The sequence below is a fragment of the Protopterus annectens genome, chromosome 1.part2, assembly GCF_019279795.1.
Source record: "Protopterus annectens isolate FY-2018-M chromosome 1.part2, PAN1.0, whole genome shotgun sequence".
In the NCBI taxonomy this organism is placed as follows: domain Eukaryota; kingdom Metazoa; phylum Chordata; order Ceratodontiformes; family Protopteridae; genus Protopterus; species Protopterus annectens.
In genome coordinates this window covers 175427022-175443159 of record NC_056727.1, presented here as the reverse complement: position 1 = coordinate 175443159, position 16138 = coordinate 175427022, and the positions used below count along the sequence as shown (strand labels likewise).

At 42.0% G+C, this 16138-nt stretch overlaps 1 protein-coding gene across 1 annotated transcript in view; it reads left to right on the top strand.

Annotated features, from left to right (window-relative positions):
* Positions 1–16138, top strand: part of NSL1 (NSL1 component of MIS12 kinetochore complex) — a gene marked incomplete in the record, with an annotated part of 415175 nt that overhangs the window by 143618 nt on the left and 255419 nt on the right. The window contains 1 exon segment of the mRNA XM_044055447.1: positions 1034–1164. Coding sequence (XP_043911382.1) covers positions 1034–1164 — 131 coding nt within the window.

Genomic DNA, 16138 nt, shown 5'->3' with positions numbered 1-16138 from the left:
TTTTTTTTTTTTTTTTTTTGCAGCAGTTTCTTCCTTCTGTTGTAGAGTTTGTTTATGGCAAGGGACCACCAGATTGGCTTCCTTTTTTGGAGGATAGCGTCTTGGTTCTGTTTGGGATTGCATGATCCATGTTCTCGTGTAAGTGCTTATGGAGTGCATTTGTGTAGGGACCATCTGCATGGCTGTCATGAAGTTCGCCACTTCTGTGTTAAGAAGCATGAAGTTGGCTTTGGAGAAATTTTTTACCGTAGTTTCACTGGTGTCAGTCTAACTTGTACAGTATGGCCATCTTGGGGTATGGCACTTGATAAGTAGCACAGTTTAGTCTACATGCATCTGTGTTGTGCAAGTGGGATAATATTTTGTCAAAATCAGTTTTATCTGCTGGGATGACTTAAATACACACAAGCAGAATACTCATTGTCTGTGTATATATGCATCATACATACATACATACATTCATACAAATATATGTACATGTGTGTGATGTATAAATGTGTGTGTGTGTGTGTGTGTGTGTGTGTGTGTGTGTGTGTGTGTGTGTAATACATACCTGCATTTTTACTGGAAGTATTTTTAGTCATAATAAGCCACGGTGGTACAGCAGTAGCATTGTTGCCTTCACAGCAAGAGGTTCTCCTGTTCGATTCATGGCTGGAGTGCCTTCTTTGTGGAGTCTGCATTTCCTCCCCGTGGTCGAGTGGCCTCCGAAAGACATGCGTGAATGGGTGTTCTTTCGCTGAAGGTTGGGTGTCGGGCTGGCAACTCGGCACCATAAAAATCGACCGCTAATCATTAGCGGACCAGAGTTCCACTGTGGCGACCCCTAACCAGGAAAAGCCGAAAAGACAAACCTTTTTAGTCATGATAGGTGAACCATTTTGTGTTCTTCTGAAGCATATGATTGCATAATTTTTTTTTTAATATACTTTGTTTTTAAATTGTTTTTCTTCATATACTCATAAAAGCAAAAAGGCAAACATTTTCATAAGGCTATTGTCAGAGACTAAATAATATTTACATTTTTTTTCAGGCCATGACTTCAAAGCTCTAGAGGATCAGTTTGATGAAAACATTGTTGAGACTACTACTAAAAGGAAACAGTATCCAAGAAAGATTGCCGCACATTTCATTAAAATTTTGAAAACGGAACGTGAAATGATGGTAGGTTTTCTAATCACTTCTTGCAGTTTTTTTTTATGAATATTTTGCCAGTCAGCAAGCTTGAAATGTAAAAGTAGTGTACCATTGCTCAACCTGGTTATTTCTGATAATTGGTCTTCAGAGTTTGGGATGATGTACACATCTGGTTAGGAAATAACTGTGGTGAGTGTGTAATGGAGTATGGATCATTAGTTCCTGCCTTTTTCGTACTAAGGTGCCCTTAGCAAAATTGTTTTGGACTATGGCGGCCAAATATTATTGTATTGTATGAAATGTCTTGATGATGAAAAATAAATTGATTATGTGACAGTTGACAGTATGAGTTGGTACATATGACAAAAACATTTAATATCACAAGGTGATGCCAGCATTTCTTTACTAGTATATACAGCTTGATATGTGCAGTTATCACCGCTTAAAATCTGATCAGATTTAGTTCTGAGAAAATCATCGTATCCTCTCTTACCTCTTAAATTTGCTGGAGATTTATGTGCTTTGCTGGGGGGTCATACTTGAATTGGGCTGTGGTCTGGTTAGGGTTTTAGATGGTCTGTGGTATGCTTTTTAGAATTTTCTTCCATTGTTTTAGAATTTTCTTCCATGTATGTGATGAACCTACCTGTCATTTCTAGACTTCTAATGAATACTTTCATTTTATAGTAATTTTGGATTTGTATTCTTGTGTTCAGGGTTTACTATCTAAGCATTTAGCAAAACAGAGAAGCTTTCAAGGAAGATTAAGAAAAGTAGCGTTTTGAGTGCTGTGCCAGTTTAACAACAAACCGGTTGAGTCATGTTGATGAGCCAGTATGAGTTAGTCTCCTGCCTAGTTATTAGACTAGGGGGAAAGGATGTATAGGCACATCTGCATTATATATAAACTAGCACGTGTTTATGGATTGTGCTTTAGCACAGAGGGCTACAATATTGTGCAGGCTGCTGCTGCTACTTGTGGGTACACTTGCTTGTAGAATTAGTTCATTGGCAAAGATTGGATGGTTTTCAGAGAGCAAAATGTTCCACCTTTTAATGTTCGAGTTGTTTGGTCTAATTAAAAGTAGCACATGGAATGTGCACATTACAGCTGTACATAATGTAGCAACACAGTTAAGGATCGGGTTCATATACAGTTGTACTGCCAAGTCTCATTACGGAATGCTGTTCCCGATGTTCAGAATATTGTATCTTACTATGCTTGTTAGTTGTAAGTAAGCTATATAAACCCAAGTGCATTCGCAAAGTGTGATGATCACTGCTGTAGTAACCTTAATTGTATGGGTTATCTGACAAGGATATAACAGCTGGCCAGCTTCCAAAGCTTCAGGGCACCTTCTACAGGCCTACATTTTCAAGCAACAACTGCTGAACTGACTTGGGTTTTGGTGAAAAGCCCTTCTGAGCTTTGCCATAGAAGAGTGCACTCCTCTGAAGCTTTCAAGGATCGACGATCTGCTCGTGCTTTTCTTTGGTGAGCAGGTACGTTCCCTTTGGGGGGAAAAAACTCTAATTTTTTTTTTTTTTTTTTACTTTCTTCAAGGAAATTATTTTAAAGCTAGGAGTGTTTAGACAGACTGTCTTGAGACTGTAGCATACTTTTGAATGGAGCAGGTGTTTTTTTTCCTGTCAGTTTAAAAGTACTGTAAAGTAACTAAAAACATTGTGTTCTGTGGAGAATTTTTTTTTTGGGGGGGGCATAGTATTTCCAAAGTGCTTTTATACGGTTTTAATAAAAGAAAAAAAAAAGTAACTTGTGGACTGGTGGTGTTTACCAGTAGTTGTTTCTTGTCTTCCATGGGAAAGGAGCACCATTTTCAGCTTAACCATGGAACAGACTACCAGTCCCACAGTTGGTTGTTTTTCCAGCCAATAAAAGGAAGAATTGAGCAAACAGCATTTGCAACCATAGTAGACTAGCAGTTTCTCAGCAACAGGTAGGTGACCATTTTGTTATTCCTCGAACCAGTCCTCTTTTACCCCGAACCCCTCTGGTGTAGCACCTACAGCCTCTGTGGGCTGGGGATTAGCCATGTCCTTTACGGCTATTGGGGTTCCCTCATTTGGCAAGGGACAGAGACTGTTGTCTGTTCTGGGAGAGGGAACAGGAAAGGTTTCATGCTGTGCCCATCCCTATATGCCGATAGCCTGAAATTGGGTAAACTGATTGATTACATGTGTTACAGATAAGGCATGTCTGCAAAATAACTTGACTAAAATGACCATTTGGGCATAGGAGAATAATGTGCTGATAAATGCATCAAAAACTAAGCATATGAACTTTTGGGGACAGAAATTGAAAGATGAATAACAGCACACAGTGATTGAAACTGTAGACTCGTTTAAGGACGTGAGTATATGGGTAGGTCCAGTTATGAGTTTTTCTGATCATATCAACCAGTTGGTTAATGATAGTTGTAGAATTGTAGGTTGTATAAAAAGATTTATAAAGTATAGTGTCTCCTGTAGCGTGCTTGCCTGGCCCTTTTTTCCCTGCTCACCTGTTACCTCCTAAAGCAGCTAGTACAGGACTTTCTGCATTTGTTGCCATCCTTATCTGTTTAAAATAAGCATCTATAGTGTCCTTTACACCAGTTGGCTCCAGACAGCTTGCACCGCAACTTCACTGCTGTCCTTAACGGCTTAAAAGGAATTATTTGCAGAGTATGTGCTTTTTTTGCTCTCTTGTTGCTTTTACAGTTGTGTTCTAACTTGCCGGCAGTGCACACTATTGGAACCCCCCCCCCTTTCCTGCTGATGCTCATTTATCATTTATCAAGTTGGTTATGTTATATCTTCTTTGAATAGAAGATTGTTGTGTTCTTGTTGACTTACCTGTACTGTTCTTTCCGTTCCTTGACATAATGAAATAGCTGATTGTGCTTGACTCTGTAATCATTTTTGGCTTAACTCGCTCTGTTTACTGTCCAGGCTCACTTTGCTCCCCTACCCTGCCCTTATTTCCCACTCACCCCCACTGTTCCTACATTTACCTGTAACCACACCCCCACTCTGAAACAACCAATCAGAATCTAATATATCCTCCACACATAACAGCAATTATCCAATCACTTTCTCCCCCCACACGAATTCTCTTCAAAAGCAACATGAATTAAAACTATTGCATCACCTCCACTCAGACACACCTCTGTTCCTCCTCAGCTTACTCCTTTTCACAAACTTTCCTACTCCTAGGTAACGACTTATTCAAACACTATAATTTATTCTATTCTCCTTTTATACTTTTTTCCCTCATTTCATATTATTATGTAATCAAGATGCGCTATATTCCCTACATCACAATCAACTCAATCCATCACAAAATCTTATCTCTTCATACAGCTAACTTACTGACACTAACCGTCCTCTACTTCTCAACGTACTTCCACATTCCCATCAATATTAATCACCCTCACCATTCTACAACTACTTTTCCACTTCACAAAACCCCCTTTAACAACCTCTACATTACACCCAAGCTCCACAACACTATTCACACATATTGCTTTCCACTCAAATACCATGAATCTATTTCTAAAGCTGAGCCTCTCATAACAAACCACACACTATTACTTAAATATGTAAAAGTTATACTCTGTATACTACCACAGTTGCATCTAAGTGGTGATGTCCGTCCCAACCCTGACCTCAAAGTAAATCCTAACATAACTTCAACATACTTCCCAAGAAACTCCCCTATTATCCCCTCACCCATGAGATGACACGGTCTTCTGTTCCGTAAGTTAAATCTAAGAAATATACTAAGTAGGGTCCACAGTCTACATGCTATTCTAGATTTATACTCCCCTGATATTACCATTCTGACTGAAACCTGGCTCAAACCACATGTCAAAAATAATGAAATCCTACCCCCTGGATACAAGTACAGATCTGACCATCAAATTAAACATGGAGGTGGTGTAGCCATACTTTTCAAACAACTTAAAACTTGAACTCATTAACACTAATCTTTCTTCATTCAACAATAGTGAAATACTGCTCAGTAAGCTATACATTAATAAAAACAAAACCTTGATCATTGTAGCAGTCTGTATTCCCCCAGGTGAAAATTCAACAACAGTTGAAATTATCAACTGGCACTGGCCATCCTTAAGCTGTCACCAGGAAATTATCATAATTGGAGTTCTTAATATACACTGTACCACCCATGACAACAATAATCCATCTAACTTTATAAATCTACCATGGTTTCTACCAACTAATACAAGATTCCACCAGAATAGATTAAACAACTAACAGACGCTCAATTCTAGATTGGATTCGCACTAACAAATCCCCTTCATCTCTCCAATCAGGATGTCTCCCCAGCGGTATCGGTGACCATTTGCCTACTTTTTTACTTAGACACCGTCTGTCCCACTAATCCATAATGAAACAAAGTTCAGTACTAGAGCATTTCACTCCCTGCTCCAACAAATAAATTGGTATCCTCTAAAAATATTACCACTGTATGTTGTTGTACAACACTTTAATACTACCTTCTTGAATATCTTAAACAGCTTAGCCCCTTGTAGAACTGCAAGAATAAAAATGGACCATTCATCATGGCTATTGTTAATAGACATAAGTAAATAACAGCATTTGCCTTGCATGCCTTCAGTCAGGAACAACACTTCAGGTTGTGCAAACAGAAATTTCTATTTACAGTGCTGGGAGCCGATCTTTGTAGCAGTTGGTAAATCAGTCTCTCTGAGCAAAGGAAAACTGCATCTTTTATACACTTTTTTTCTTATCAAAGCAACCATGCAGACTTTTACGTTTGCAATGACTGCAGCAAATCATTGACTTTGAAAAATGTTTCATCCCTAGTGATTCTCACCTCAGACTTCACATGAGCACCTTCCTTTACATGACCCACCTTTTTTATGACCTTGGAGGTTTCAAACCTTCCCTAGCAACAACACCCTCCTAGCCTGGAGGAGTCAGGCTAACAAATTCTTTACAGTAGTTAACCTGTCTCTAACATGCCTCTGCTCCTCCAACACTTACTTTTCCTGATTACACCTTAAAAGAATGCAGTTGGGACACAGCATTAACTCCAGCTTATGAAACTGTATTTTTCCACAGCCCTGCATACAGATTATGTGACACTATCGGTGTCGTACAATGCATCTAATTATATTTTTATTTTTCTTAACTTGATAAAATAAGCTTCAGTATCATAATAATCCTCCTCTACTAAAATAGAGCTTACATCTGCTGGCATGTGCAGCGACTCATGTGCAGGTGAGGTTAAACATCTTGTAATTACAGCCTTCAAAATAGAATATACCAGAATGATCACAAATATAATAAAAAGGACAATGGCAATGCCCTGGACTATGCTAGTTCCTAGCTTACCAAAAATACTGCCCAACCATCCAAAAAGTGTCCATTGTTTTGATGTGCTATCCAAATATTTGGCCGTTTGCTCCATGAAATTTGCCAGATGTTCATCGTGTATACAGCTGCAGTCATAATACATGGGTTTTCCTGCCGTCAGGCGGGTCCTCGGTCGGCCGAATTCCAAAGTCAAGGTCCGGCGTCGGATGTCGTCGCTTCTTCCCTGACGTCAGTGCGACAGGGGTATAAAAGAACCAGCCGAAGCCATTTTCTTCAGTCTTTCTTGCCGCGCGATGCCCGAAGCAGAAGCAGTTAGCAAGTGCTGGTCGGCCAGCTCCTGAGATTACGAACATTTTTCAACCAAAGACTTCTTGAAAGCTAAGTACCCCGTTGGGGAAACTTTTCTTGCTTCAGACCGATGTCAGACAAAGTTAATAATTGCATTTCATGTGGGAAGCAAATACCGCATAAGGATTTCCATTCCCTCTGCATTCCTTGCTTAGGCCCAGACCACGACGTCTCGGCCTGTCGTTTTTGTGCTACATTCAACAGACGCACTATTAAGCGTTGGGCGGAGTTTGCCCAACACTATTTTGGTAAAAAGTTTAATTGCATTATGTCGTCGGATACTCAGACTCCAGTTTTGAGTAAAAGACGCAAAGATAAGGACCGACATACAAGGTCCGCGACTTCTACCAACACCACGCTAAAGCCGACTACAGGTGCCTACGCAGCCCCTGACTACCGATGACACTTCATTAGCGGTGTCTTCTGTGCCCGAGGTCGCAGGCTCTTCAGCCCACACCCCAACTACAGATACCTAAGCCACTCTTGGTGGGGAAACTCAGAGTTTAGACAGGCCTGCCACCTCTCAAGGTGTCTTCCGGCCTTCTTCTTCTTTTTCCATTAAGGCTTTCACTAAATCTAAGCAGCCATGCATACTAAAAGACAAGCTCCACAGGGCCCCACTCAAGGCCCCATGCCTAAAAAGCAGATGTTCAAAATGGCTGAGGATTTGATTACTCTTATCAGGGGTTCTCAACCCCCCTCGGACAAAAGGCCCAGAGTGGAGGAAGAATATCCTTCCTCGGACCAGGCCTCCATTACTTCAGAACATTCTGTGGACCAGGAACATTCATACTCCTTTTGAAGATTCTGATGCAGAGGAGTCTATTCTCTCCGTCTCCCCCCCCCCCCTGAGAATTACTCTTTTGGGGAAACCTTGCATACCTTGAGGGAACACTTCCACTGGGAAGGCCAAGAGTACTCAGACTCCAAGAAAAGGCTTGGGGATTTCCTCTTGCTCCCTCAGCACAGGCCTCTGGCTATACCTCCTGTCTTGGACATACTAGATGATGTGTATTCAGAGGCCAGCCTTAACCCAGATTCTTTACCTCCAGCTCCAGTCAAGCCTGATGGGTATTACCGGGTTCCTGATTCACACCAATTCCTATACAAAAGCCATGCGGCTCACCCAGACACTATTTCACAGGGTCCCAAAGGAATTAAGGCCTCCACTGCCAAAAATCCATTACCTTCAGAGAGAGATTCCAGAGCTTTAGAAAGGTGGGGGAAAAAGGTATACACCTTGGCCACCTTAACCATGAGGGCATTAAACTGTCAGTTCCATATGTTAAAGTATCAACAGTTTTTGTTATCTCAGTTGAAAAGCAAAATGTCACAACCTGAACAACCAGACTTGAAGGAGTTGCAGGATTTGTTGCATAGTGCAGAGCAAGTGGGTAAACATGCCTTGCAATGTGATTTTGATGCTTTAGAGGCCTCGTGTAGAGCTGCTGTTACAGGATCAGTCATACGTAGACATGCTTGGCTCAAAGAGCAAACCTTACCAGATCATGTCAAAGCAAAATTACTAGATGCACCTCTTCAAAAAGATGTATTGTTTGGTGTTAAAGCTGAGGAGGTATTAAAGAAAATGGAGGAAAAGGCAAAATCAATGCAAACAGTGAAAGATTTCCTACAGGTACAACCACCACGTTTCAGTAGAAATTGGCCTTCAAAAAATTGGTCCTTTCCAGCCACGGACAGACCTCTAAGAGGTAGATACAGGTGCCCGAGGGGTAGAGGGCAATCTCAAGGATCATTTAGAGGCAGACAATGGCAAGCACCTACACCAAGAGGTGGTGAGGATAGTTCACAGCCATTCAGAAAGCAGAACCAATGACTTTCCCCTTTGCATGCCAAGCAAGGCTCAAATGGCAGCACTTTTATGTGGAAAACTGGCATTATTTTCAAAAAATTGGCATATTGTCACAAAAGACAAATGGATCCTGGACATCATAGACAGGGCTACAGATTTCACTTTCACATCCTTCCAAAAATGAGAGGCATGCCAAACCTCTGCCACACATCAAAGGGCAGAGGCACAAAAACAAATTTCAGATCTCATGAACATGAAAGCTATTCAAGAGGTACCTGCACAAGAATAGGGTCTAGGTTTTTATTCCAGACTATTCCTGGTAACAAGGAAGGGCAAAGATTGGAGACCTATTTTGGACCTATCCATCCTAAACCCATATTTACTCGTACCAAAATTCAAGATGCTCACATTACAGCAGCTTCTTCCCATGCTGGGCAAGGAGTCTTGGCTGGTAACATTGGACCTCAAGGAGGCATACCTGCATGTCCCAATCAGACAAGATTGCAGAAGATACCTCAGATTTCTTGCAGGTTCAACCCATTATCAATTTTCTGCATTGCCCTTTGGCTTATCTACTGCGCCCAGAGTGTTTACGAAATGCCTGGCATCAGTAATTGCCTTCTGCAGACTTCAAGGGATACATATATACCCATATTTGGACGACTGCCTGATCCAAGTGGACAGCAAATACATACTTCTGAAACACCTGGCGTTTGTAATAATGTTGTTGAATTCTCTGGGATACACAGTCAACAAAAGGAAATCAAGACTAATACCCTCTCAAACAATAATTTTCCTGGGTGCCAGCTTGAATACAAACACCCAGATGGCCTACCTCACGCCAGAGAAACAAGGGCAACTAACTCAATACTTCAGAAAACTGGCAACCTTCACCAGGCTGATTGCAAGGAAAATCCTGCAGGCTCTGGGATTCATGGCATCTTGCATTCTGCTAATCCCATGTGCAAAGCTGCATATGAGGAAACTTCAATGGTACCTAAAAAACTTATGGTCTCAACACAGCCACAGTTTGGAAACAATTATACCACTGATTCCATGTCTTCAAAAGGAATTTCTGTGGTGGGCTCAAGCATGCCAAAGAAACATAGGTCTCCCATTCTGCAAGCCTCAAGCAAATCAAGTCATCACAACAGATGCCTCGGACTACGCCTGGGGGGCGCACATGACAGATCGGTGCATTCGGGGCAAATGGTCACAAAAAGAAAAGCACCTACACATCAATCAAAAGGAAATGTTAGCAGTAATAAATGATATTATGGCTTTCAAAGACCTACTGCATCCAGGCCAGCTATTGATAAGGACAGACAACACCACAGTGATGTGGTACATAAACAAGCAGGGAGGAACCCATTCATATCCCCTATGCAGGCTAGCCATGTCTCTATGGAACATGGCTCTGGAATTACAAATCCAACTTCAAGCACAGTTCCTGCCAGGCAAGGGAAACACGCTGGCAGACAGCCTGAGCAGAAATATGACAGATCCACACGAATGGAAGTTGCATCCTCAAGTTTTTACAAAGATAATTCAAGCATGGGGAAGGCCAGACATAGATCTCTTTGCCACCCACAGAAATTATCAATTGACAAAATTCTGCTCAAGGACCTTTCATCCACAGGCCTGGAAAGTGGACGCACTCTTTCAGTTGGACAACAATGACAGTTTATGCCTTTCCACCTCTTCCTCTGCTGCCCAAAGTTCTATTAAAAGCCAGAGCAGACAGACCAAAGATGATTCTCATTGCTCCAGACTGGCCAAGACAACACTGGTACCCACTCCTGAGGAGCCTGACGCATTCCCCACCATGGATCCTGCCTCTAATGCCTCTTCTACTGACTCAGCACAACTTCAAAACTCTTCACAGTCAGCTGAAAACACTCAATCTAGCCACATGGAGGATTCCTTAAATTCACAACAGACCCTACTCTCCAAGGAGGTGCAGGATGTCATTTTGGAGGGCAGAAGGCCTTCTGCTAGAAAAGCTTACTCCGCAAAATGGAAACGGTTTTGTGCCTGGAATCAGAAAAAGGGTCAGAATCCTGGAATACTGAATTTACCTCAAATATTACAGTACCTAGCTGAGATGCTAAGCAGTGGACTTTCATTCTCCTCCATCAAAATCCATGCCTCAGCCATTTCTGCAGAATACAACACTGATCCTCCTTTATTGTCTCACCCTCTCTTAAGACAGTTCCTCAGAGGGGCTAAGAACATAAAACCCCCAAGGAAGCAACCAGTACCTGCTAGGGACCTCAATTTCATTCTAGAAAAACTGACCCTGCCTCCTTTTGAGCCAGCTTCTTCAACAGAACTGCAATATTTGTCATGGAAAACAGCCTTCCTTCTGGCTATCACCTCAGCATGCAGGGTTTTGGAACTACAAGCCCTCATGGCTGTGCAGCCTTTCATCATTTTCCATCAGGACAGAGTTTCCTTACGAACCAATCCTTTCTTTATGCCAAAGGTAGTATCCAGGGTAGCCTTGAATCAGGCTATCCACTTACCTACCTTTTACCCTAATCCACAAAACAAAGGGGAGAGATTACTACGTTCCTTGGACATTCACAGACAGCTCCGTTATTATTTGGACAGAACAAAGCCTTTCAGAAAATCAGAGCAACTCTTTGTGTCCTATGCTACAGGTGCTCAAGGGAAGCCTATTTCCAAACAGACTATCTCATAGCCCACTGTATACGCTTTTGTTGCTCTTTTCATGGTAAAACTGTACTTACAGGCATCAGATCTCACTCCAGAAGGGCCACAGCTACCTCTGCAGCTTCCCTCAGGGGGGTTCCTACCAAAGATATTTTGGAAGCAGCCACGAAGTTCTGTACATACTTTCTCCAAGCACTATCACCTACCATTGTACTCCAAATCTAGAGCAGGCTTTGCCACTGCAGTCTTGCAGGGCATCCTGGCTCCTCCTAGTTCCACTTAGCCTACCACCCCTTTTTTAGATTTGGTATTCTACCCATCTGTTATGACTGCAGCTGTATGCACGATGAACATAGTACAGTTTTGTACCTACCATAAATGTAGATGTTAGAGTGCTAACACAGCTGCAGTCCAGGTTTCCCTCCCTCCTTCCCCTCCTGGGACAGGCCTAATGGCTAACGCCTCCTCATACAACCTCATTGGGGTATTCTTTTATGGTGTATTTGCTTGCAACTACTGTTTTTTGATTATATCGCATTGCATTATTACATAAATTTATGTTTTGCCTTCCTTCTGGGGGCACCTGACATCTGGGGCAAGAAAAACTGAAGAAAATGGCGTCGGCTGGTTCTTTTATACCCCTGTCGCACTGACGTCAGGGAAGAAGCGACGACATCCGACGCCGGACCTAGACTTTGGAATTCGGCCGACCGAGGACCCGCCTGACTGCAGGAAAACCCATCTGTTATGACTGCAGCTGTATTAGCACTCTAACATCTACATTTATGGTAGGTACAAAACTGTACTTTTTTTCCTGTTCATCATGCTCGTCACTAATGTATGAACAGCAACGACTCTCTGTAAGGGCACATGAACTCCCCCCTTTTGCAGCAAGCATTGTATCAAGTGCCATTTGATTCTGTAACACCACAGTTCGTATTTGTCATTTCTCGATTTGCCATTCTGATGTGATGCAAAGTTTCTTTGGCTACCTCCTGTAGAATCTGAGCAAGCATGGTGATTTCAAGCATTGTCCTTTGCACGCCATACCCAGGATTAAAGACCAAAAATACTTGCTTTGCCCAGTGGATTGTTCTCTTATTTCTCAATATACCTGCTGGTGGGTTTTTGAAATGCTGAATGACAGAATGCTGAATGACAGGAGTAATGTAACCTACAAAGCAACATCCGGACCAGTTTGTAGGCAACCAGGGGTAGGCACGATCACCACAGATGTAGCAACACAGTCATTTATCATGCCCATGCCACCCCGCCCAATCATAGCTTTTTAAGTGCAAAGAGTCTAACACACTTTTATGCCTGGTGTCATTGCCTTTGCTTTTTCCTACTGGTGCAGACCCATTTCTGGCATAATGTGTCCCCATGATGTGTGGTTGCAAGATGGAGAGACCACCTTTGAAAAGTCTGTTACATTATGCCAGGTTAGACTGGTGTTAAGGTCCTTTTCAAATGACACCTGTGATGCAGGGATGGGAATCGTAGGAATCCCTGCCTTATAATGATGAGGTATATGGGAACATATCCAGCAATTTGTTATATTCAAATCTCTGGCATATTGCCGAAGAACCAGCAAGAAACTGTTCTCTTTACCACTTTATAGAAGGAAACGGCAGCAAAAACAAAGCAAGGGTAACTGGTGTCACTGAATTCATCATGGACTGCTACTGAAGTTGACTTCCTCGCTGGGCAGATTATTCTGTTGCACCGCAATCTCCCTTTGTTGGCTGCAATGATTTGTCTGGGGACCCCACATGGCAGGTCTTCTTGCAATGAGACTAGTAGATCCATGTTGGTAGTCCTACATAGCAAACAGCAGCAAGGGTTGTTAATAGCACTTGAAAAGGACCTTTCCACATCGCGCTGAGGCAGTTCTTTCTCTGTAAAGTTTTGATGTAAACCCAGTCACCCGGTTACAGTTGATGACAGGGCTGGTCACGAGGTATGGATAGCGCTGCTCTTACTGTTTGGATGGTATTGCTGCAAAGCATGAATCAAATTCTTACAGTAGGTAACCCAGGCATCATCTGAAGAGGTTAAATCGGCATTTTACAGGAGGGGAGCTGGAAGGGCCATGGGTCTCCCCATTAATATTTCATATGGACTCATCTTCCTGGTGGCATTTAGTGAGGCCCTCATACTCATTAATGCTAAGGGGAGGGCAAGTGGGTTTCAGCACAAATCTTTGAAATTTTACTTTTAAGGGTCCTATTTGCCATTTCTACAAATCCAGATGACTGTGGATGGTTGGGACAGTGAAGCCTCAACTTAGTATTAAAAATTTGACACAATTCCTTTACTAATGAGTAATTAAAATGTGTTCCCCGGTAACGTATTGATAGTACATGGTATACCGAATCTCGGTATGAAGACATAACACAAGTTTCTTGACAAATGTGACTGCATCAGCTTTACGACATGGATAAGCTTCCACCCATGCTGAGAACATGCACACCACCACCAAAATAAATTGTAAATTATTAGTCCTAGGCATGTGGATGTAGTCTAGCTGCATGTTAACAAAATGTCCCCAGGTTAGTGGTAAACGTGCAATCTTAATGTTTGCATTTTTACTGACATTATACTTTTGAGATGTAATGCAGTATTGTGCATACTGTAGTATCAGAGGAGATGTGAGGGGCATACCAACTTCAGTTAATTTGATTAAATAAAGCTGTCTTACCTGTATGGGCTGGTAGATGATATGCCCTTACCAGGTAAGGTAGCAAAGAGGCAGGCACCACCAGTCGGCCATCTGGATGTCGCTAGATGCAGCCAGAGAATTTTATGCATCTATCCTTGAGCCACCTCTGAACTTCTGCCTATGATGCTTCAGCTTGAAAGGCTGACAACCTTTCAAAATTAATGACATCATTACTGTTTTACTTATTAGATAAAAACTTGATAGTTAAGTCATTGTAACCCACTGTTTGTGTGGACAATATTTGGCTTGGGTTACCAGTCTAAATAACAGCAAATTAAGATTCTGCTTGACCTGCAGGGATAAACTGAGTTGCAGACATATCCAGCCTCCTCTCATTGTACTGAGACATTTACCATAGCTCCTCTTGGCTTACTGTTTCATGGATATTTCTACATGTTTGGGACCTTGCAGTTTCTAAATTGGTGTTGCTGTTTGACTGCACTGTTTAAGTAAGATAAGTGAACACCACCTGAACTGTGTTTTTGCTGTTTATAAGGTAAAGCTGCTTTAAATATAACACCTGAATGACCAACTTGCTGTGCTAGATCCTTGTATATCTAGGATAACAGTGCAAAAACAAAACAAAATGCCTGAACTAGCCTGTATGCAAACACCATGGGTACTATCTCTTTCCCTCCGCTAGACCATTCGTAGCCATTAATTAAGGGTTCCCCCCCCATCAAATACCTGCATCAGTTGAGAAGAATTGCCCAGAAAATACTGTGGACCAGCGAAGACGTTTGAGAGAACCATAGCCTGAAAGTAGTGAATGTATGTTAACTTTCTTCGTTTAGTGTACTTTACATATACTCCTTTAAGGACAGCTGACTGACTTTAATGTGGTCAAACGCTGCATCACAGATTAGCGGCAGGTATCTCCTCCCCCCATATATATGTTACCTTTGTCATTATACTGCACTCCTTTTCCTCTATAATTTAGAGTGCACCTTTGCCTCTTCCTACCCATCCTGCCCACACTCCAGCTCCCTGAATTACACAACACGTCTCTGATATACTGACTATATTTTGTTTGAATTTAGTCTGTTACTTAACTGCCACATACCTACCTTACACCCATATAGAATGCATATTGCAGTAATTGGCTCTTTCACATAACACTGATAGTCTCCCAAACTCTCCAGTGTCTTGGACTACTGGCTCTGCCCCGCTCTGTTTGCTATGCTCACTCTGCTTCCCTACCCTACCTCCATTCCCACCCACCCCATATCAATTACATTTATAGTTATACACCACACCCTCTATCAGTTCCCTCCCACCTAATGAGTTTCACACCACACACATCACTTAACAAACCAACGCCCTTACTATCCCTCAGTAGTAGTATGTCAAACCTACTTACTTTAAGTTACTACCCTTAAACACTCTTCACCAGACATGAACTATAAACAACAGTCCCACTTAATAAAAGCACTACTCTACCTATGTACTACTGTCACTTTTCTCCTGCTGTCCTACCTCTCCTCTTACCGCACTCAACTACATATTGGTAACCCCCACAATGGCAAACCGAACCTCTGTCCACTCCCCTGAAACTTTGTAACTTCCTATCACACCACTAGACCCCACCTTCTCTGGATCAGTCTCTTACTCCCACTACAAACTGTCAGTCAGAACTAACCCTCACTCCTCATTAAGACATACAGTTTAGTTAGTCTGTGTAGTAATTTAGTATCTTCACCTACTCCACAAACTCATTTGCTGTAGTAACATTCACCCTAATCCAGGGCCCACCACAACACCCTACACAGACTCTAATCTGCCAAACCCCCTATACTATAGATCTACCTCCTCTCTCCTCTTCATTGACGTAAATGCAAGAAGTATACTTAAACAAAATCCATGACCTTCATACCCTTCTAGCTGTATATAAACCAGAAGTGACAGTGCTAACTGAAACATGGCTTAAACGAGAACACCATAATAATGAGATTATAGCCCCTGGCTGTAACATAATACGCAGAGACAGAGTGGAGAAAAAGGGACGTGGTATAGCGATATTGTTCCAAAATCATCTCACCATTGAACAAATTGATTATAACACCCAAGAAATCAATGGA